Source organism: Kryptolebias marmoratus, linkage group LG10 (assembly GCF_001649575.2).
Source record: "Kryptolebias marmoratus isolate JLee-2015 linkage group LG10, ASM164957v2, whole genome shotgun sequence".
NCBI lineage: Eukaryota > Metazoa > Chordata > Actinopteri > Cyprinodontiformes > Rivulidae > Kryptolebias > Kryptolebias marmoratus.
In genome coordinates this window covers 4,567,200-4,591,528 of record NC_051439.1, presented here as the reverse complement: position 1 = coordinate 4,591,528, position 24,329 = coordinate 4,567,200, and the positions used below count along the sequence as shown (strand labels likewise).

Genomic DNA, 24,329 nt, shown 5'->3' with positions numbered 1-24,329 from the left:
ATTGTCAAAGAATAGGAATTTAAGAATTCTGCTGTCGTCAGCTCCCTGGAAAATTTAGAGTAATATTTAAAATCGTCCCTCTAACATACAAAGCTCTCAACAACAAAGCTCCATCTTATATTAAAGATCTTCTTGTTCCATTGTTTCCTAACAGAGCACTTTGCTCTCAGACTGCAGGTTTACTTGTGGTTCCTAGAGGTTCTAAAAGTAGAACAGGAGGCAGAGCTTTCTATAATCAGGATCTTCTCTTGTGGAACCAACTCCCAGTTTCTGTCTGTGAGGCTGACACCCTGTCTACTTTTAAGGCTAGACTTTCTTTTCTGATAAATCCTATAGTTCGGGTTGGTTTGTTACATTTATATATATATATATATATATATATATTTCCAGAAATATATTTTAAAGTAATCATCTAATCTGTTAAATATAAATGTAGGCCTATCTATTAATCTTAAGTACAAATTTTGACCAGAATTTTTTTCATCAACACATGATTTTCAGCATAAGAAAGAACTGAAAAATATGCTTACAAATTAGAATCCACTCCTTTTCTGTGCGCCATTAGAAAGCTGCTGTTAGACTGCAGTAAGCCTAAAAATATGCAGGATTGTGTAACATAATATTGTATCAAGTTGATGATTATTTTTTTAGACTTTGCCTGAATTTGCTGACACGTCCATTAAACAGTTATTATTAGAGGAAATTTGTTAGTCCTTCTGTTCATCAGAGAACATTTAATAAGTAACTCTGACGCTTGCTTTGATTGATTTGCACATTATGGGACAGTGTCAGAGCTAAATAACGTCTTGATTGTGAAAATAAAAGTTTCAGATTTCTAGCCCAACCTAAACAGCAGCACGATCTGATTTATTTTAACTCTTTTCAGCAACATACCGTTTGAGGACTGTTTTGTTTAACTGTTAGGACGATTAGCCTAAATTCTTCACTTTCTGTTAAAACAAGAAGCCTGTGACTTTATTTGTTGGATCTGTGTATTTTGAGTGGAAAAAGCGTCAAACGATGCGTGGGACGTTTTCATGTGACCATGATCGGACACTAAAGCAGAAAGTCGGAGTTAAAGTAACATCAGAACCACCGTCATAGTACCTGTTATTTCTTAGAAACGTTTCGGTTTCTGTCAAGCCAGGCTAAGGAAAGAAAGCCCAGCTTTGTTGAACTTGCATCGTAGTATACCCCTCTGATGCTGCTTTGTGCCTCAGTGTGTAAAAGTTAAATAATTACATGGTTCAGTTATTATTAATTTCATATCATTGTACCACTAAACATGAGACGCACAGTTTTGAAGGGCCGATACAGTCATCATGGCAGAAGGCTCCACACCCTTTGCACATGATCATCGCCTTCAGTCGGCAGTAGCATTTAGACTGGACGTCCTCCATGTTGGAGCCCTCGGTGAACGACTGATTGGGTGAGGGCTCGCCCTGAGTGCTGTGTTCTAGCGTGGAACCGGCAGGGATGGTGGTGACGGTCACTGAGAAAGACATGACGCTCCCGCAGATGCCCCTGACTTCGGCCTCTGAGCCTGCGGTGTTGTGGTTCAGAGTGTGAGGTACAGACATGCTGACAGTGCCGCCGTAGCACGTTGCTACCGCAGATTCCTGATTATCCAATGTTCTCTGGCTTTGAAAGGCCGTCGGCCGCTGGTGACTTGGGTCCGTGTGGGGAAGATATGGCTCGGCGTTTCCTTGATTACTATTGCAGAGTTCGAGGTTATTTTGGTGTGGCTGAGAAAAAGGGCTGGTGTCTTTGGCTTTTGCACTGGCGCTGCTGTTATTATCCCCGCCAGATGCATCGTCCTCTGATCCAGGCTCAGTTTTTACAGTGGAGCAGTGCTGAAAGTTTCCCCTGTCATCACACTTGGTTATAGAATATCCCTGCTGCTCTGATTTCACCCCAGAACCAGCAAGGAAAACTTTCTTGGCTTGTTCCTCCTCCGTCTCGCTGCTTCCCCTTTTTAAAGTTGACCCAGCTTTGTTGGGACAGACAGGCAGCTTCTTGCTTTCTGCTCCTCTGCCGTATGTTGACACGTTGAGCAGATAGTGTCCTGTCATGGCAGGCCTGGGCACCCTGTTTCGACGCAGAAAGCCAACGGAGGCTCTGGACTGGTTCTGATGCTCCTCTGCGTGCATCATCGGATGCATTCTGTGCTGCGAGGACTGAGGACCTAAAGCTCCAGAAAGCTGGCTGTGTTGGACTTTCCTCTGCATAAGTGCCTGGAGGATCTGCTCCTGGGTCTCCTTATTTGGAAGTTCCTTGTGATGTTTTGCGTACTCTGAGAAAACCCCAGCCCGTCCTCCTGTGTTGACCTGCTGCGACACTGGCCTTTCAACCTTTAGTTCAACAGGATGTGATGTCTTGGCTTTACTAACGGACGGCTGTGCGGGCAGGTTGGACACCTTTACTTCCGGCTTGGACAGTGGTTTTGGGAGGATCTGCTCCAGTGGAACTTCTTTGCCCTGCAGAAGCTGGGTCACCAAGGGGTTGTTTGCAGGGATGCAAGAACTGGTTCTGGTTAGTGATCCAGAACCTTTTGGGAGCACCTGGTCCTTTGCACCAGGTGTGGATGAAGGCTGTGCTGATGTGTTTGAACTCTTTTGAATGTTTTGGGGTCTTGAGCCAACAAGTTCAGTGGGGTGACCTTTGTGCAAGCCGTCCGTCTGGGACCAGTTTGAGCTTGGCAGACCAAAAGAATCCGATGGGCAAGGAGACAGTGTACTGAACTGACTGCTGGTGGTGGTGGCTGGTAACCGGATTGGTGCCTGAGGGGATGTTGGGGTGGGGCTGAAACCACTACGACCCCCCCCTGGCCCCGGGCCTGGCACTATCCCCTTCGATGCAGATGATACTGAGGCGGCTGCAGCTGCTGCTGCTGCTCGCTGCGCTCGTGCAAGCTGAGCTTTGGCTTTAATGTCAGCCAAAGTACGAGCACCAGTACGAGCGGGGCTGCTAAGCGGGGAATGGAGGGGAGTTCTTGGAGACATTTGGTTGGGTGACAGAGGAACTGGAAGAATATGTGACACTGGGATCTGAAACGAAAGCAAATAAAAATGGTGTTAAATATTAATTACATTATAGATATCCTCACAGCAATAAAACCATGTTTTTGTTAATTAGGGTTGTTATCGCCTGAAGGTGAAATGTGATAATGTTTTTGCCCATGTCTCTATGTGTGCTTGTGTGTCTGTTATCAAAATATGTCATAAACCACTGGATGGACTTTTATGAAACTTGCAGAAAGTAATTATTGGATGTACATCTAAAACTGATTAACTTTAAAGGTAAAAGAGGCCAAAAAAGAGGCTAAGCCCAGTGGTAGGTGGCCAATCACCGGCCGATCGCCGGCCGACCGTGATTTAGTAAAAAAAAAAAAAAAGTTAAAGTTAACAGGAAAGTTGAAAATATGGTTATTTATTATGTGATATTGTAAGATATTTGTGTCAAATATTTACACAACTACAGCTTTACAAAAAGGCACTTCTGAAATACTTTTTTAAAATAAAAAATACAATTAAAATAAATAATAATAAATAATTGATTGCACCTAATTTGAATCCTAATTTAAGTCACATTTACAAATAAATTAAATTAACATAAATGAAAAAGTGCAAACAAAGCACAAACAAGGCCAATGAATAACAACAGAGAACTCTGAAAAACAGACAGATGCTGTACTGTACTGTGCTTTTTGTGGCACAGGCTGCATGTTGGATCACTACATGTAACAACAAAACAAAGCATAATGCTGGATTTAATAGCATCATTTTACTGGTAAACATGGATAAATTAGCTTGCATCATATTAATATTTTCACTAAGTACAAAACATGCTTACCAATTTCGGTCTTGTAAAGCCACCTGCTGAATTTCGGCTCAACTAACCATTTTTGATTAAACCCGCTCGTTCCATGTTTATTGCTGTGGCTCCAGCAACCTGCTAACTCCAGCGGTAGCTGAAGGTGGCTCGGCCTCAGCGCTCATTAGAGTCCCGCAGGGCTCTGCGAACAGCGCGCGGTGGGGGCGTTTATACTTGGTGCTTAGGTCGGTACAGTTTTCTTCAAAAAGACAGGGGGCAGTACGCTACGTAACCACAGGAAATACGGTAAAAAAGAGAGCAGATGGTTGTCACATCAAATGTGGCTGCACGTATTCAGGAGGAAGAGCTGTGGTGTTTCTGGCTGTGATCCAGAGAGGATGTTTAAACTTAACGCATTCAGTTTGGCTTTAATTGATTTATTTGCTTTAGTTGTGATTCACCCATCAATAATATTTCTTCCCTCTGTGGTCTATAAACGCTCCTTTTTATCGGCTGCAGCAGTAATCTCCTCCTCTGAGTTTTGAGCTGTTTGATTATCTTTGTGATCTCTCACAGAGGGATCATATAAATGCTGATACAGGCGAACCAGCTCCGCTAGAGCAGCAAAATCGCCCATTCTGAATGGACCGCGGAGCAGCACGATTGCGTCACTGTTGGCGCGTGCACCCTCGCGTGGTGAGGTAGATAAAGGTAGCTTTTCGAGGGTGCGGGTGGAAAAAAACATGTATAAAAAGTAACGTATCTACAAATCTACAACTCATAAACTTTTGGAGTTAACCAAGTTCAAGATGGCCACCACAGCTAACTGACATTAGCCAACACAAAAATGACTATAATTCAGGCAGTTTTACAAATATTGACCTAAAATGTTGTAGTAGTAGCAGCAGCTGAGTCATCCACAACACATACATCCAGTACAAACACATCTGGCAAGATTTCAAAACATCACGAGATTGTGCAAAATGTCATTTATAACAGAGGTCCCCAAACCCCGGGCCGTGGACCGGTACCTGTCCGTGCGTCATTTGGTACCGGGCCACAGAGAAAGAATAATTAACTTACAGTATTTCCGTTTTTTTAGAGTCTGAACGACATTTATTTTGAAAAACTGACCGGATTCTCTCCACTACATCCGTCTATGACTCACTCTTGATGCGTGTCAAAATGCTCATCTAGGTCAGGTGATCCGTTACCACTAAAAACAAACCCACAAGCAGCAAAATGAGTAAAAAACAAACGTCTCTAGAAGCCCTAGATGCGACCGTCAGGCTCAGAGCTCCCACTGATTCAGCGTTATGGTGAGTTGTATTCTTTGTGCTCTTTATATTTATGGTGCATCTTATTTTAAAGGGCATGTTTAAACATCGCCATACTGACCAGAGAACATTAAGGGGGAGGAGAGGGTGTTATTTATGTTGATGATGTAATACCAGGACACAACTAACAAAGCTGCGAGGACACGTTGGATTTACGTTTATTATGTTTTTAAAAAATACCCCCGTTTTCATGTCGGTCGTATCATTTTATTTTGTTGTATTTATCCACCACACCTTTAAAGGCCAGTCCGTGAAAATACTGTCTGATAATAAACCGGTCTGTGGAGCTAAAAAGGTTGGGGACCACTGATTTATAAGGTTTGACTAAAATGGCTCTAGCTTCATCATTTAGAAGATGAACATAAAATGATCTTAATTTAAAACTTAAGCAATAAAGGCAGCCGGCAATATGCATTCCTTCAATGAATCCTTTCATTTAATAGATAGGTACAACTATTTCTATGAAAAATTTCCATGACTCTGAAATTCTCTTTAAGTGCTGCAAATCCACTTCACCTGTCTGGGAAGACGCGAGCTGCAAACCTAGACATTCAAAAACCAGATCAGTAGAGTCTCTGAGCATTTTGTTTTCTCACCTTGAGTGGTGGTACCCTCTGACTTGTTGGAGAAGGTGTAGCAGGGCTGGACATGGACGACGCAGAAGAGACTGAAGACACTGAAGAAACGGAAGACAAACGGGGTCTTTTCTCTGGAGTGGCCTCCCCCTCCGTCTCACTGAGTGATTTCCTCTTCTGAGTGTCTAACATCCCACTGGACTCGGTGAGGATCTCTTTATTCTCAACAGCAGGCTTAACCGGAGTCCCCGGCTGATCCGCTCTCAGATCTGGACCATCCTTCGGTGGAGGGCTTTCCTTCACAGGCGACTGAGGGGGTTCAGTTTTCTTCTCCTCTTTGTGCTCCTTTTTAGGGGGCGCAGACGGTGAACTGTGTTCTGTCCATTTCTTAACTTCTGGTGTTTTCCCAGCAGCCTGTGCAGCTGGGTTCAACTTGCGATCCTCAGTAATGTGAGAGCGTCGTGTCCTCATGGGTTCTGTGATGGAGACCGTCTCTTTCTGACAAGGGTGGCCTTTCAGAGGTTCTTGCGACATCTGTGCTGATTTCATGTCATTAGCTGCAGCAGCTGTCAGTCTGCTGTCCTTGGTGTTCTCCAGAGCTCGAGCGACAGGCCTTGTCTGATCAGGGGGGGTCCGAGGCCTGGCAGACTTCTGATTTGGATCAACCTTTGTCAGCTTTTTAGATTCCTCATAGCTGAGGCCTGAACTGTACAGAGAGACACATAAGGGGAAAAAGAGAAATCAAGACTTTACCTCTATAAATAATATAGTGCTTTTGAAGAAACTCCTAGTATTATGTTACAAACTCTAAGTGTGACATTTGGTTGCTGTTCAAAGATCACAGATAAACAAACCTGATTTAAAGTATTGTTTACTCAAAGCCCTTGTTCACATGTTACACTTTATATCCATCCTGGGTGATTCAGTTGCAAGTGATCAGCTCAGACTGAGAGTGTTCACAACTGATGGTTAATGCATACCTCAAAATGTTTATGCTATTGGATGTCAGTTACCTGCTCTGAATGTAGATATAAACACAGTCAGGTCACACAAAGGGCTGTCAGATGAGCAACAAACAGCCCTTTGTGAAAAATTCATATTTTGACATTAACACAGTTTCAGAGCCATTTAAGTTGCATTTTTGTGGAGTTTTATCGCTTGATAAATTTAATTACAGAGGTGATATTAGAAAAATAAAGGAACATACAACAATTAGTGACTTCACAGAGCTCAGAGTCCGAGCAAAGATGGAAGACTTTAACCTGCAGTAAAACAGCCCACTGCAGACTGTCAGCTGTTTTCTACACAGCTTTACAGTGTGTAATCCAGCACTGGATTTAATTAGGTGGATACAACACAACACAATGCTGCTCAGAGTGTCGTCAGGTGATTGACAGCATCATAGCTTACAGTGACCACAGCAGGTCCAATAAGCTCTAAAAACAATCAGAACAAACTTTAAATTAAAGAGAAAGTCACTACACTGTGTCCTGCAGTCCACTCTGATTAATAAAAGTTTTACGAGGAAGGATTCGGATATACAGTTCAACAAATCTTTTAGCTAAAAAAAAAATAAGCAAAAAAGCCGGATCCAGAGACATCTGGTAATAAGTCTGCTGCTTGTGTGGGGTCACGTCAGTTCAGCAGGAGGTCCTACGACGAGGACTGCATTCAGACTACCAAACGTAGACAGGTAAAACGGGTGCAGACCCCTGCCAGAGATAGTCAAGGGAAAAAGGTTTCCATTGAGCACTGAGGCCATTTAGTGATATCCGACAGCAAGCCGATCACTCAGGATGGAATTAAGCAACAGATGTGAACAAGGTCCAAGTCGTTATTTGGATGGTCTCCATTTGTCATTTTTTTCCACACAATTATGTGTTTTTTTAAAAGAGGGGGAGAAATTTTATATATAAATTAAACCACATGGCATGATTTTTGAATTGGTTCAGGTTCAGCTGAATTGGATTAATCTTGAATTGGTTTAACTCCATAGGTTAATCAGTTGTAGATGTATATCAAGTGGTAACTTCCTGAAAGTTTCATTAACATCCATCCAGTGGTTCATGAGATGTTTTGCTAACAGACGAACAGGGATGATTCCAGGTTTTTAATGACAGATCTTGCACTATGTGTAGCCCTTGGAGTATGTGTTGGGGGTGAATCTCAGCTACTACCACACCCAAATTTAGCTCAATATCTGTAAAATTGACCATGTTACAGCCTTTTTTGTGTTGGCTAATGTTGAATATATTTGAATCCAGAGGTTAATCAGGTACAGATGTACATCCAATGATTATTTCTGAATATTTTATAAAATCCATCCAGTGGTTCAAAAGATATTTAGCTAATAAACGGGGTTGACTTCAACATTAATTGCTAAAGTTTGCTAAAGCAAAACCCTTGTTCAATGAGCAGCATTAATAGTATGTTGTGGCTTTTAGCTACAACTGCACCAAAATTTTGCACAATATCTGTAAATATGACCACAGTAAAGCCATTTTAGTGTGTTCTAAGGTCAGTTAGCTGTAAAATCCATCGAGAATCAAGATTACTTCAAAAGGTAATTAGTTAAAGACGTACTTCCAAAGATTACTTTTTGTGAGTTTCATTAAACTTCGTCCAGTGGTTCTCAAGATATTTTGGTAACAAGACACACACACACATACAAAGAGACATGGGCCAAAAACATTTTCTTCACCTTTCAGTGGCGGGCGATAGTAAATATGTCACATAGAAAAACCTACTTTTCTCCGTAATAGTTTTCAAAGAAAGCTTCCTTCCAAAGCTCAACTTTCTTTTCTTTCTCAATTTCTTGACGCATTCGAAGCTGCAACTCAGGAGTGAATTCCCCTACAAAGAAAAAAAGGGAAAGAAAACTGATTATACGCTAGTTTACCTTGGTGATACAAATTCTCTTTGAATGACATAAATGCTGGTATGAACTGAAGGCCTGAAACTGACCTTCAGCCAGCCTCTCCTTCCAAGACTGTGCTGCTGACGTGAAAAATTCATTGTTTAAGGCAGAGCTAGCGACCTTCAGGAGGCCGTCCAAGCACGCCTGAAGAGAAGAAATGAACATAAACACTCTGCAAACTTTAATCAGTTGTACATATTCAGCCAACGACTACTTTTGGAAAGTTTCATTAAATCCCATCCAATGGTTCATTAGATGCTAACAAACAAACAGGGTTGACTTCAATAGTTACCGTATTTTCCGGACTATAAGGCGCACTTTAAACCCTTCAATTTTCTCATAAAACAACAGTGCGCCTTATAATCCAGGGCGCCTTATATATGTAAGAAGTCGTAATGTTTTAGTACGACTTTGGTAAACTACAAAGCTGCACCGCTTGCAGCATTAAGGCTCAGTTATAGTCACGCAGGGCTCCGTGCCTTGGCGTGCGGACCTGAGCGAGCGGTGGAGGCGTTTATACTTGAAGCTTACGTCGGTGCACTTTCCTACTGTGAGTTTTAAACCATTTGATTATTTCTGTGATCTCTCCTAGAGGGATCATATAAATGCTGATACAGCTGAACCAGCTCCGCTAGAGCACCGAAATCATTCATTTTGAATGGAGTGCGTCCGGTCCGCGCAAAGTTACAAAAAATGGGAGGTGCAGACGATGCGCCTTACAGTCCGGTGTGCTTTATATATGACAAAAGTTTGAAAATGGACCATTCATTGACAGTGCGCCTTATAGTGCGGAAAATATGGTAATTTAAGCACAAGTGTTGTGCAATGTGTAGAGCTTGGAATATGTGTCGGAAAACACTCTAAGCTACTACTCCATCCATTTTTATCTAATTATCTGTAAATGTGGCTAGGTTAAAGGCATTCTTGTGTTTCCAGAGGTCATTTGGCTGTGGTAGCCATTTTGAATCATATTGACTTTAAAACTTATTCAGTTAAAAGGGTATTGTGCCGGATGAATATTTAATTATTTTATTGCTGTCATAAATCAATCATGGTCCATAAAAATTTTCACTCTTTACAAAAAAAATTCAAAAATGCCTTCTTCAGTGTCAAAGTGAAATCAAAATGTCTACAGAGTACTACCAATGTAATAAAAATAGGCAATATAAAATAAGTGATTGCATACCCTCTTTAAAGTGGCTGTCCTAATTCAACTCAGAGAAAAGATTATTAAAAAGTCCAAATCAGGGATGGATACAGAAGGACTTCTAAGACCCTAAGCATCCCCAGGAGTTCTGTTAAATCCATCATCAGGAGATGGAAGGAATATGGGATGTCTGTAAATCTACCAAGAAGGTGAATATTTATGCAGTCACTTATTTTACATGACATATTTTTATTTAACTGGAGTTACTCTGTAGAAATTTGATTTCACTTTGACATTGACAAAACAAAAGTTTTTTTGTGTGTGTAAAGGACTAATTTGTTTGACCATCAATAATTTATGACAATAATAAAAGCATAAAACATCTGAGGGAGTGGATAATCTTTATAGGCAGTGTAAAGCCAATCACTACTTTCTGAGAGTTTCAACAAATTCTGTCCAATGATTCATGAGATACTTTCCTAACAGATAAATAGTTTATACTCAACTTTTAATCATAGATGTTGTGCAATGAGTAGCACTCAAAATATGTATTAGGGAAACTCTCAGCTACTACCACATAAACTTTAGCACAATATTTGCAAAACTGGCAAAGTTATACCCATTTTTGTGTTTTTCAAGGCCAGTTGTCGGTGGTGGCCTTCTTAAGTTGAGTTGAGTTGACTCCAAATGTTAATTTATCCAGTGGTTCATGAGATATTTTGCTAACAAACAGACAAACAAATGCCCACACACACGGACAGGGGTAAATATATATTTAAATATTAAAGCCACCTGTCGGTCAACTTCAGGCAGGAGTTTGAGCAGCTTCTGTTGGCAGTCTGGAGGCAAGATGGAGAAGGTGTGCTTGTTGATGATTGCTCTCAGGTTGGTGTTAACCAAAATAGAGTCCGGTGTCTCCACATCTATTTTGCACCTTGTACGTTTTATCTGCCCTGAAACATAAAACAGGAAATACAGTTCAGACGAGATGGACACAGCAAGACAGAAGGACAAATCCTGATTTAACAATTTACATCTTAAATTAACTGTGGGTAGATTTATTCATACCATAAATGTATCTAATACCCTTTTCTGTTCATTTGGGATCAATTCATCTAGTCACAAAAACATATAGTTTATAATGTAAATAATACATCTAGATACAAGTAAACATTCACAGATCAATACAGACAGAAAATCTCCATAGTCACCAAACTTGACTTGACCGTTTTTCACTTGTATTTCACTAAGTTCCTAAATATAAATATATAGGTTGTATTTCACTGGGCTGCGACTGCAGGAGACTCAAAAATTCAAAGAAACTGCAAAAACATCTGCAGATTTTCACTGAATTCTGAGTGTTTTAGACCAGTGAGTTACACGGCTGCGTTTTGCACAATCAGTTTTTGAAATGTTTGTGCAAAAACCCACCTGCGCTAAGGCGACCAGACCTCTGGGAAACCTTTCTGGGTACGACTGGGTGGCATAACTCTGCGTAGACAGAAACAAGGAGCAGAGACGAATGTTCTGTGAAACTGCAGGACAAATCAATAACAGCTTTACTTCACACTCTAAAGGTGTCATTTATCCAAGACTAAATGAGATGACACTTTGCTTTTATAATGACAATGTCAAATGATGTGACAAGACCCAGACATTGTGTGTTAAACCAAGCAATAAACTCCAGTAAACTGATCACAAAGACCATCTAAACAGTGTAGGAAACTCCTTTATACATTTATTTTACCAAGACAATGGTTTGCAACTTACCAGTCTTTGTTGTAATGTTGTCTGCCATATCTTTGATGGTCTTCAGAAGCAGTCTGGAGCTGGAGATGGTTGGCATGCCCCCCTGTCTGCGCTGGTTCCTCTGCTGCTGTTGCTTCAAGGCCTGAAGAGGAGCAAAACAAGGAAGGAACCAAACCCCAGCCCCGAGTTTAAGAAAAGGAAAATATGCGCCCTTAATTCTGTTTTTTTACAACTGCTCCCATGGGGCTCCATACTTGAATAAGTAACAGCTAAACAACAACTCAACGACATGGCAATAAAACAGGTTGCTTAACAATATGAATCCGTTTCCCGTAAATTTAAAAAAATTGGATGATGTCACAAACTAAATATGAACATATCGTGGTAAATGCAAAACACAGCAGTTGCCTTGATTTGATTTTAGCTGACAGCAATCTGTTTCTTCATGACTAATATTTTTGCCCAACTGACATCATCTTCTTACTATTTTACATTCAACAAGAAAATCTCAAAAAAAGGACAGATAGGGTATTTTAAAACACATTTAATCAAAGAAATCTAATTAAATTGGACACAAAAAGCACAGGGTCATTACAGGCATTTTTTATTTTAATTTAAAGGTACTTATTGCAAAGTCATGAAGACCGGTTAAAAAATTAAAAGTAAGAAAAAAATCCAGACATTATTTCTTAATTTTGATGGTAAATCTGCCAGCTACCACGTGTGATTGTTTACCTACAAAAACAGCGGAAGTGATTGAAAATAAATCAACAATTGGGAAGGGACTGAGAAGCTGGTGAAGATTCTGAGGCATCCAGGACACGGAAAAAAAAAAAAAAAAAAAAAAAAATCGTAAAAAACAAAACTGGACTTCTATTCTGTAGTTGAAGACATTTTCCTTCTAATCCGGGAAGCTTTCTTAAAACTGGACAGTGTGGAGTTTCAAGCTTTAAATTGCATAAGATGCTCCTTTACGCAGCAAAATTCACATGCAGAATAATCTCGCTCTCCTCCCACTGGAGAGTCATTAGGGTTTTTGTTGAATTAGAGGGAAAATGACTGGGTGCCAGGCTTAATGTTCTACTGTAAGGTTTAGAAAGCTGAAATCTGAGACTTCCTCCTCTGTTGAAAGTTGTTTTTGCTTGTTTTTGATGGACATAAATGGCCTTCTCCACTACATCACAAACCATCTGTCTTCTCTGTCCAAAACATGTACCACTGGTTCAGATTTGTGGACAATATCTGGGTCAAAATCCAAACCAGGAAGTAGAAATGTTCACCAAACACATCAGCTCTGTCAACAACATCAAGTTTACCAAAGAGGATGCTAAGGAAAAGAAAGAAATGAAAAGTAAGAAACTTACTTTTATTAATTTTTTTAACCAGTTTTCATGACTTTGCAATAAGTCAATAACATCTTCAGCTACAGAATGGAATTCCAGTAGTTTTGTTTTTTAAAGTTTTTTGGATTGAGAAGCCTAAACCTAATGTGGGTCAATGTTGTGACTCAAGCTTATACGTGGTTTTCGATTCAGCCAAGTACTTTGTTTACATTGAGTGCGTACCTGCATTTCAGAATTGCACATTAATATAGCTGGAAAACTACATGAGTAAACTATTTCAAACTGTACCATTTAATATTTTTCAAGATAACCTTTTTGATGTTTTATTTTATAGTTTCCAATAATTTTTCCGCCTAAAGAAAGTCCAAACGAAACTAATGTTTGCCACTGTTGCTCCAGACTTGTTTTTGAAAAGGATCATATTAGACAGACCACATGCTGAGCAGCGTGGAGAGTGGATCCTCGCCTGCATGACCCGGTTAGAAGTAATGAGGAGCAGAAATAAAGAGTTTTATCTCTCTTCCATGGACGAAAGGTTTGCCGTCTGGAGGAGTCGTCGAGCGGTCAGGGTGAGAAGAGTCGATATAGGAAAACCGCTGCTCTCACTCATGGATCTGACCGGGACATTCAGGTCTGATACACCGGTTATTGTTCGGAATCTGTTTACTCACGATGTGTGGCGGCATGTAAATGTGGAAAGAGAATGGAAAAAAAAAGGCTGCTTCAAATCAAAGAGATGAAAGAAACCTTTCTGTTGGAATTATTCTGAATGGTAGGAAATTAAAAACACATGTCTGTGTGTTTGAAAGCTTTAACAGCTGGCAGTATGAAGTTTAATAAAATTATTATTACGCGTTAAAACATTACCCTCCAGTCATGTAAGCCACTCAAATTTTGTTTTTAATGTAATTATTACAAGGCAGAAAAATCACTCTCAGAAACAGCATCAGTGGAAAAATAAAACCCTAAATACTGTGATCAGTTCCTGCTCAAACTTTTAATTTGGTGCAGACTGAACTGGATTATCCTTTGTAAGATATACTGTAGAAAGAGGCTCATTACAGCCTTTATTACTGTGATATTAAGCTGTTATAAATTTATAAATGTTGCAAAGATTGAACTTTATTGCTATGGTACTAAAAAGGTAATTCCACAACTAAAGAAACAAGTAAATAATATCTATTTTTATGAGAAGATGATAAAGAAAGTCTATTTTCATTCTTCTAGTGAAGTGCAGTTTTTATTTGCTCTTTATTCTGAAACAAAAAAACACTGCAAATAGCAATCTGGAGACAAAATGTCACATTTATGTAAGAATATCGTAAATCTGGAGTTGTTTTATTTTGCCAATTACAGTTAAACTTGATTCACGTTGTTTTAGTTTAGTTGAGCGTGAAAATGTTTCTTCCTCCAAAGAGGGCACAGCACAAAAAGCTTGAGAACAGACTGCCTATTGAAGCACTATGTGGGTGACACATTCTTTGACTCAAAACATGTAAATATGAAAGCTGAAACAAACACAGCAATATATATATATATATATATATATATATATATATATATATATATATATATATATATAAAAAAAACATTAAAACTCAATATTTCATCTAATGAACTGTATGAATATAAAAATCTATCAAAGCAGAATACATTTGTGGACTGCAGAGCTGGGAGGCTGAAACTTGTATGGTTTAGGTGAACATGAGGGTGTGGCAGGAACTCGTGTTGAGGCTGTGACGAGTACGGTAATGATGTACATAACTTAGCAGCGCACCGACCTTAAATATGCTGTTTAAATGCGAAGCTTGTTTCCCCGTACCTGTTTTAGAGCTTTCTTGCTGTGTTTCTGCGAGGGAGAGATGAGTTTGCTGGTGGAGACGGGAGGCGAGGAGCACTGTGGCTGCGGAGACGACGGTTGTGACTGCAGCTTGGAGGAAACTACGGAACAGAACAGATGTTACAACACGCATTTCCTGAGGGGCGTGCGCAAACAATCACATTTTGCTATTGTTTTGATGAAACTGAAACCAACATTTTGCACAAAGCAGCAAGCTACATTGCCTGACTACACTATTATGTTACAAAATGTGGGCTGGACATCTCTTAGGAATTTGTTTCTCTTTCTTTTACTTCTGGTAAACAAAGAGACATGGCTGCCACAGCTAACTGATCGATCAGTCAATCCAACCAAGCACTAACAAATCACACAACGTATCGCAATACTGCATAAGACTGCACATATTATTTTCAAGGTCTGACCAAAACGGCAACACCTCTGTCATTTCTCCTTATGATAACTGTGACATGCAGTCCTTTAAGGGTTGTTAGGCCTTTAACTTTATAGTAGAACTTCATTTGCCTTTGCTCTGCTTTGTATTGATTAGCTTAAAAATCGAAGAACGCTGGAATCCTCTGTCTCAGCTGTAGGTTATTTTCTTGGCAGTTTCAAACTTGTACAGAATAAGGAAGTGGTCACGGGTTATAGTGAGAAAATTCAGTTTCCTGTCACAACATTAACTTAAAATATTCCATTGGCAGAAAAAAAAACACATAATTTCGACTTGACTAAAAGCTTATTCACCAAACTTGCTCTGCATCAGACATAATCACAATAAAGCAATGATATGAGTCAACAAAAAGACAAATCTGGTGTAAAACGACCAATATTTACAGCCAACTGATGGAAGATTTTATAGTTCATGCATGTTCAGTAAAACCCACCTTCTACTATCATGTTGGCTCAGTGTAATCCAGAAAACATGCGATAGGTGACTGAATGTATGTTTGTGGTGGAGCCATGTTCCCTGAGCTTGCCTTGCCTGAAGCTGGCTTCCTGTGTTTTTGCAACAATGCTTAACAACAGCTGAAAAGGGGCGTTAACTGTTATGACAGAGATGGGTAACCAATCGGCTAAAATCTGTAAATTTAGAATTATGTAACAATCTGTTGGGAATAGTGTTTATTTTCCTCTCTAGTTTTCTTCTTCCTTGACAACTGCAGAACAGCTGCAACGCGCCTGCAATAACAAGGAAGCTCTTGTTCTTTAATGATCACAAGTTGGAATAAAAAGTTGGTTCTTTAGGTCACAAAAACAGATTTCAGCTACCTGTCTAATGTCTCAATGTAGTTTGAGAAAAAAATATCACATAAAAGTTATATGGTAAAATAAAAATCACTTCTTAAGATTTAGAGTCATACAAGCTGTTTTATAAACCGAAGGCCCAAATTCCTGCAATTTCATGTGACGTCACTCAGTATGTGCTGCCGATGGTTTTTTGTTATGACCACGTCTAATTTTAACTAAACATCTGTAAAATTCATTAAGGTATCCCCCATTATTGTGTTCACTAATGCTGACTTGTTGTGGCAGCTGTCCTGAATCGGACTGAAAGTTAACCAGATGCAGATGTACATCCAATGATTACTTGCTGAAAGTTGCACTTCGAGTACGTGTTCTGAATGACTCCAAATTTTAACACAACGGCTGTACATCTGACTGAATTCTACCAATTTTTGTGTTTTTTAAGGTTAGCTGACTGTGGCCGCCATCTTGAATTGTTAATCAGTTGTAGATGTACATCCAATGATTCTTTCTGAAAGATTTCAATCAAATTCATCCAGGGATTCATCAGATATTTTGCTAACACACAGATATACACATGGACAAAAACGCTGACCTTTCAGCAGAGGGCTATAATGACTATGAATGCAGCAGACAGTACCTCTTCGCATCCACCTTCCTTTCTGGCCCTCCTGAGTGACAGCACTGTTCTCTGAGCTTCTGGAGTCAGACAGATTATCACTGCTCTCATCAGACATCTCCTCGGACATCTTTGCCGCATCGGAGATGTCCTTCTGTGGAGATAGAACCAAAACAAACTGCATTTCATTTTCATGCAACAGACAAACACAGTTACAACAACAACATAGAGATCTTGAGTGTTTTAATATCCACATACCACTCACCAGTATTCACACACATCTGCTAATCCTTACTTGTTTGAACACTTTTTTTTTTTTATCTAAATGTCTTCTGGTCTCTGTATTTTACCTCTGCTGACATCATTAAAGTCATTTTGGTGGAGTCAGTTTCTCCTCCACAAAGTCAACCCCACAGAAGTGCACCTGGGGATGGTTGACACAGCCAATACCATCACCAAGCTGCTCAGGACTTGTCCACAGGGGAAAGTTTTTGTTTAAAAAAAAAAAAACAACCTTATTTTGTTGCCGTTTTTAAAAATCTTCTTGTAAGCACAGCACAGAATCTAGATCTGTTTTCATCCACACAAAAACAGGGAAAAACAACCCCAAATTATGTAGCAACTATGCCCGGCCTGTATGTGGTGCTGTAACGCTGCCATGAAAATACACCAGAAGGAGGAGACATGGAAAGCTTTTACGTTGGGTACAAACCACAGACTGTATGTGTTATACTGTGCAGTCTATGGTTGGAACTGTAAACTCAACAAGAAAGAGAAGACAAGGGTGGCGAATGCAAGAGCAAGAACCAAATCTTTTTTGTGGACTGACAAAGTGGAACTTCTACTTTGTGTCACATTAAACTACAAGACAGTGACTGTTGACTGGGAGTCATATCAGACTAAATATGCGGACATAATAGATGATTTCTGGCCATGAATCGAGCGAGGGTCATACGGACTATTTCCCACATTTTTTAAATGTACACTTGATGTATATTGTAGTTTTTTGCCATTTTGTATTATTGACAGCTCAGTAAAGTGATAAAAACCTTTCTGACCTTAAATTATTTGGTGAACTAAGGCGTTGTTGCTCTGCTCTATTCACAGCAGTTATTATTCATCAGTCTTATCTATTCATTAAAGTAATACAGGATACAAAAGACTTCCAGCAGCTAAAAGAAAATTAGATTCTGCAGCACAAACGCGAGCATGTAATCTGTCTTTACATCTGTCACATTTTGGGGTTAGATTAGAGGTGGGTCTGTGACATCACAGCTTTTAAAATGTTGTGTTTCGGCTGTCCCCATGAAACCACAAGGGTGATGTTTCAAGATGGTTTTCACTCTAAAGCCAAGTTTTGAAAAATACTGTTTAGGGGCTTCTAAAACGCCTTCTCCGTGTGGATACAAGGCTGAAACAATAAAAGAAAACTCACAAAATTGTCCCCATGTGAATGAGGCCTGAGATAATAGAGCGTAGGACAAAGACTGAGTGGAAAAGCAGAAGAATAACATTTAGGACCACCGCCACATCACTGGAGATAAGCAAACAAAGAACAGCACAGGCTGAAGTAGCTGCTTGCAGCGACTGATTTTTCAAACTGAAATAAACGGTGACACTTCCACAAATAACCCAGCACATCTGATCATGGACGGTGTTACTGGGCATGAAGACAAAAAGATTAAACATTGAGTAAGCAGATATACTACAATAGATATCTGCCTTTAATGATACATTTCAGCTCACTCTAGGAGCTCACCCCTTAAACCTAATGACGATTCTGAATGATTGTGTAGGTGTTTTGTGTCCAACTAACCTTCAACGTGTAAACTCCCATTCTGCCTGGGACTTTGTAAAAAATCCCCTCGTCACCTCGAGAGTTTGTGTGCAGCATTGCGTTCAGGCACGCCAGAGGCGAGGTTCCACTGGTTGATGAGAAAAAGAAAAAAGAAAAAAAAAACAATTTACACATCTACTTTACAATAAATACAAAAGCTGAGAAAAAGATGTGACAAGGGTAAGACTGCTCATGAGGTATTTCAAAAAGTGGGTTTAACAAGTTCAGAGTTTATTCTTAAACTCTGAATTAACTTAATCAGGGAGAAAAAACAATTTGGCTCCAGAACAGGTGAGTAAAAAGATGTTCATTAACTCTGAGTATCTGCACGGGCAAAGTAAAAAGCAATCATAAATGGAGCTCCTTGATTCATCAAGGCAACTACAAAAAAAACAATAACCCAGATCTAGTCCATTTCTAAAGACCGTACCTCCCAAGCATGCAAGGATGCAGTATTTTTTCAACGGAGGCCCATAATGATGATGTCACAGCTCGGCTAAGCTCGTTGGTCTATCCCAGAGCTTCTGTTGTGTCCTTTCTCCAACAGCTTAATTTTTATATATTTTTTTCATATTTATATAAAGAGTTCAATAATAAAAAAAGGAACTGTTCTTCTGAAAAAAAACTTCGGTTAAAATATTAATTCGGAAAAGAACTGTTTTCAGAAGGATTTGTCCGAAAAATCAGATTCTCAGAACCATAAACTGATTTCAGAAGTAAGCGTAATAATTATAGAAATTGCTTAAACAGCTTAAAACCAACAGAAAGGCAAAGTGGTCAAAATGCACGTGTACAAATGAAAAGTTGCTGTAGCTTTATTACCATTTTGGATAATAACTTTGGAACTGCAGATGGTTTTCTGCTTTTAAAAGATTTTCTGAGTCAGATTCAGCATGATGGGAGGTGACGACAGGTTGGAGAATAACTCAGTTTATTCCTTAATTTATGAGCTGGTAAAGTGTTAATAATATCACATTTTACTTCCCTGCCTGTCTCTGGACAGATGTTGTTGCTTTAAATCTGTATGACCAGAAAACAGAAATGAACACTAATTATCTCCATGAGGATCATTAACACCAGCAGTTAGAAATGATCCAGTATCGCTGTTATATACAGGCAGCATTTCATTAGGGCTTACAAAACAGAAGGAAACACTGGAAATTTGACTGCCAAATAAATGAAAATGGACCCAGAAATTTTATTACAGGAACTCCAGTTAAGGTGGGCGGATATTCACAGGAGAAAGATGTTAATTGTTGGAACAATATTAAACATTTTCACGGTTGCATTTGCAGTAAAGAAGATGAAATGAATGGAAATAATTTGTCTTTATTTTGTGGTGATTGTGGTCTGATTGCAGAGATGTTTTATTCAGCAAATTATTTCTTTTTGCGTTGCACAAAATCTGTTCTGATGAGAGCACACACTCGCTGCCCGTTGTGTGTTATACTGGAGAAGCGCAGCTGGAGAATGGTACCGAGATAAACGAGTGATATTATTCCAACAAAACATCACGAACACATCTGATCTAGGTACGAAATTCCTCTCCTGGCGTCAGATATTAAAACAGAACAACTCATGTCAGACGGCTTGATTCAGGCAGGAGGGGGCCGGTAGAAACTTAAGAGTCACTTAAAGAAAACCTGACTGTGAATGTGTTTAGTTCATAGAGTCTGTTACTAAACTTGTGGTCAACTTAATCAGAGTTTTCTCAAAACTGCTTTCTGGAATACCCCTCTGATCTCTGAGGACAAAGTGTTGCCATGCCTCAGGTCAGATAACATTCATGTAGGAAACTCCTCCTGGGTTTTACATTGAATCTGCTGAATTAATTTGACCCAGACCTAATGACTGTAGGCAACTGATACTGTCGGATTTAACAGGTCTGATATAAAATGTTTTTTTATTATAAAATCTATGTTTTAAGTTGAATCAAGCTTCTCATCAATCATGCAAGAAATTCAGGTGTACAGTGAACAACTTGTCTTTTTCAATCTGCATTTTTGTTGCTTATACATCACAATAACCGTTCCCTGAACAAAGTGTTACAAATTAAACATAGTGAGTCAGAAATAGATCCAGTACAATGTTAGTTCGCTTTGATAATGACACTGTTTTAGGTTTGCATATCATGCTATTTTTTCAACTAAAATATCAAATTAAATGACATAACGGGAAAAGAACCCATACTGATTTTGGTCTGGTGTCAGACAAACTAAACGTGAATCGAACACTGTGTTCTTTGAGCCAATTCATCGAGTACATGTTATTGTTAATAACATGCAAGAGGTACATTCGAACAAAAATGGAAATGCAGTGAGGTTGTTAAAGTAACAGGGTGAGGGGGGCCAGCTTTTTTTCTTACATTCTGGATGAGAACAGTGACAATGAAACGAAAGGAAATGAAACAGTTAATAATAGAGTAAAATAAATGTGACTATAAACTAGAAAAAATAAATAAAACATGATGTAAGCAGAAAAGAATAAAAGGACACAGCTGTAGTGCTGCTTCTGTTGTGAAAATGTCTCGTATCTGAGTGGTTGTTGAAGTCATGGTGCCGAAAGATATTTACCTTATTTCTTTAAGCCTTTCTCTTTGGATCACCTGTAAGATTTCTTTATGGCTCATGGGTGTGTTTGGGTACTTTTCCAAAACCTAAAACAGTAAAAACACAGACAAGTTTTAGTCAAACTAGGTAGTTTCAAGGGTACTTCAGCTGGAGCAAATGTCCATCGAAAATAATCTCCACAAGAGCTAATTAACTGCATTAACGGCTTTAAATTTCAGATTTTCACACATCAAACCACCAGCAGGTTTTCCACTTCACCTTACATGAATTCACTTTCAACATTTAAGGCCAGAATGAGAAATTAGAAGTTAGAGATCTGGCTTAAATATTAGGTACTATTTGCTTCACAAGAAGTGTTTTGACTTGTACTTTTTTATAGTCCTAACCCTTATGTATAGATATTTATCTAATGATATTAAGTACTAAATGATTAAAGCTCTACAGTAATATGTATTAATGTTGAACTATTTGCCCTTTCAGTTCCTCCACACAGCAATGAGCCTTTTTTAAGATTCCACCTTTTGCCCAATAGCAATAGAAAAACTTGCTAAATAACCTTCTTGACAATAAGATCCTCAACTGCAGCTTTGTTTTCATCATTTGTAACTGGAAGGTTGAATACAATGGCCTTATAAATTTCATAAGTAAACAAAAGACTTGAATTATGTGTAATTTATTGCAGAATGTTTTAATTACACAGCGTACTAACTTTCTGGAAATGTTATAAATGCACAAGATGAAAAGATACCTGACCAGGTAATCCACAATTACAGCGCCCGTTAAAGGTGCCAAAACATCAGCACTGAAGCGCCCTTATTACTGTTATTGTTATAGTTTTTGTCCTGCATCTTGTCAAGCAGCTTTAAGTAAAACGTGGACTTTATGCTCCAAAATGTTCAGCTTGACTAGGAATAGTTTGTTCAGATTTTTGGTATTGGTATGTCGCACGATGTAGATAAAAATCTGCAAAAAACTGTGAGGAAAAGAAATTATGGAGATAAATGGGATTTAGGTGAGACCCATGAGAAAACCCAGCCTTATTTGGAGTTAAAAAACTCAGACAGACTTCAAAGTACAAACATCATTCAAAGTTTAAACAGCTCACAGAAAGTTGGACTCTACATGTTTGAACTGGTATTTTGATATATTTTCCTTTTTTTTTACAATCATTTTAGGTTTTAGGATTTTTACAAATTTTTCCACAAAACATTCAGCTGACAGTCGATAATGTCACACGCAGTAACTTTTGATTTTGTCTAAAATGTTTAAATCTTTTGCAAAATCCATTCTTACTACTACAACTCACATTCACAATGTATACATCAAAACGTAAGCATTTCTGTCTCCTCTCACCCAGTGTGTCTCTCACTGCTGTAGGACTTATAGTTTCCCCCCAAATACTGATAGTGAACAGCAAAGCTTCCACAGACTTCAATTCTTTTTTAGATCAAAATATTCTCTTCAAAACTAAAAGGAAAGAATCTTTTTAACTTGTCATATCTCCAACATAAAACACTGATAAAACAAAGTCACGTGTGACTTTCAGTCTTCAGACGATCATGGTTCGAGGATTAGAAACTTGTAGGATCTAATTTAGTTATCACACAGTGATTGTCTGTTTTATGTCGGCATCTTTGCCTGCCTCTCTTCAAGTCAGGGAGTGACAGACAGAGGTGTGTGGTTACCGTGGTGACCACAATGCCACTAGCAGGAGCTTTAACATTTCTTTTTATCTTGGTTCACTCATCAAAATATTGGCATTTATTTTTTCTTATCTTGGCACCCTTTGACATTTCTTCAGGGATTTACATTTTGTTTACAAGTGCAGATTACTATGTTACATTCACTGGAGTTTTATTGGAGACAAAATTACATCATTGACAGCATTTGAAAAATACTAATAATACTAATATTTTTACTAAACGCCAAAAACTAAAACAAAAAAAATAATAATGTAACTGTGAAACGGATAATATTTTTTTGTTTTAAAATGCAGTTGTTTTTTTTTTCCTTTTAAACAATAATAGGTATTTGTAAATTCTTCATGACATCACGGAAAAAATAGATTTTATTTCTTTAAAAAAAGAGTTTGTACGTCTTAAAATAGTGATGCCTTCAATGTTATCTACATAATGACCTATTACTTAAACTACTTACTGAATATAACCAAGTAAAAGGCATTGGTAAATAAACTGCAGATGTCCCCAAAAGTTAATAGAGTATGCTTTAATTAATATAAAACAGTAGCTATTATGAGCTTTAAGCATGTAGTAGTAGCATGCTACGCTAGTAAAACTAGCTCAAATGCTAGTAACAGTCTATTGAAACAAACAGGGTGTATGATATAAATCGACTTTGACATCGGTAATGGATTTCAAAACTGTATAGAGAAAATTAGCCCATTCTAAAAACTGTAGGTTTTACTGTATTTAACTTGAAACTGATATAAAACAAAGTTGTTGACGGACTTAGCGTTAGCTTGCCTGCACCGCTAACGCACCACTGACGTGATTACTTCGTGGGTACTTCAGTCGACTGACGCTGTCATGTGTAATGTCTGCTTGACGCGCACAGAATGAGCACCGAGACATGCTTTAGTACACATAGCCGATTTTTGCACACATGCAGTTTTCCACACACAAAAAAAACACTCCTAGATGGCTAGTAGTGACAGAAGTCCGAAACGTCAACACAGGCCTCGAGCGGTGCACGCAACATTTCCTCTTCGCCAGCAGGTCATGAACTCATCACCACAGTTGAACAAGTGGGAGCGTTCAGGGAAAACAACCACAACAAACGGAACTTAAAAACACGCAGCGTACCGTTTTAGCGGCTTCCGCCCATGTCCTCCCCTTCTTTTTCTTCTGTCTCTCCCTCATTGCGGACGTCCTTCTTGCGGAGTAGTGTATAATTTGACAGTCTTAGTTGAAATGTTGCTTCACTTACCGTCTCAGACCCACACCGTCTGCCATGTTGGACTTACTGTAAAGGGTCACGTGACCATTGGGAACGTCACCTTACTGTACGTCGCTGTCATTCCATAAAATCCTCCAGCTTCCTGCATCCATTGAAGCAGGCGATGTGATAAAGCTGGCAATGACTGCAACATGTTTTTGAATAAAAAAAAAATCATGATCCAGCTTCTCTTCTTTGTTCTTTGTTACTAATATTTCCTTCTGTACTATATGTCTTAGTCTTGTACTTAGATAGATGTCAATTTTGCTATGTCTTAGTTAGTGTTTTGTATTTGTTGCACATTTGGAGTTTGGGGAAACGCAATTTCAGTCCTCTATGTAATGTACTGTTGAATAGTCTGACTGACAATAAAGTTCACTTT

At 38.9% G+C, this 24,329-nt stretch overlaps 1 protein-coding gene across 2 annotated transcripts; it reads right to left on the bottom strand.

The window, feature by feature from the left end:
* Positions 1 to 346: 346 nt before the first annotated feature.
* On the bottom strand, positions 347 to 23,986 carry asxl2 (ASXL transcriptional regulator 2). Of its 2 annotated transcripts, XM_017421460.3 has the most exons (12): positions 23,815 to 23,986; positions 20,996 to 21,078; positions 18,402 to 18,510; positions 16,607 to 16,739; positions 14,704 to 14,822; positions 11,560 to 11,680; positions 11,221 to 11,280; positions 10,582 to 10,742; positions 8,690 to 8,786; positions 8,473 to 8,578; positions 5,747 to 6,431; positions 347 to 3,047 (listed from the first exon to the last, which is right to left on the bottom strand). In XM_017421460.3, the coding sequence occupies exons 1-12, from the start codon at positions 23,869 to 23,871 to the stop codon at positions 1,269 to 1,271; spliced, it is 3,510 nt and encodes a 1,169-aa protein (XP_017276949.1). In that variant the 5' UTR covers positions 23,872 to 23,986; the 3' UTR covers positions 347 to 1,268. The 2 variants fall into 2 exon arrangements, with proteins under 2 accessions (XP_017276949.1, XP_037833873.1); XM_037977945.1 differs by lacking the exons at positions 16,607 to 16,739; positions 18,402 to 18,510; positions 20,996 to 21,078; positions 23,815 to 23,986 and adding an exon at positions 15,606 to 15,715.
* Between the last annotated feature and the right edge of the window lie 343 nt (positions 23,987 to 24,329).

Coding starts and splice junctions, on each gene's coding strand:
- asxl2 (XM_017421460.3), bottom strand. CDS start 23,871: ATGAGGGAGAGACAGAAGAAAAAGAAGGGGAGGACATGGGCGGAAGCC. Junction 8,787..10,581: donor TGCCTGAAGTTGACCGACAG/GTGGCTTTAATA, acceptor TCTTCTCTTCAG/GCGTGCTTGGACGGCCTCCT. Junction 8,579..8,689: donor GAAGGAGAGGCTGGCTGAAG/GTCAGTTTCAGG, acceptor TTTTCTTTGTAG/GGGAATTCACTCCTGAGTTG.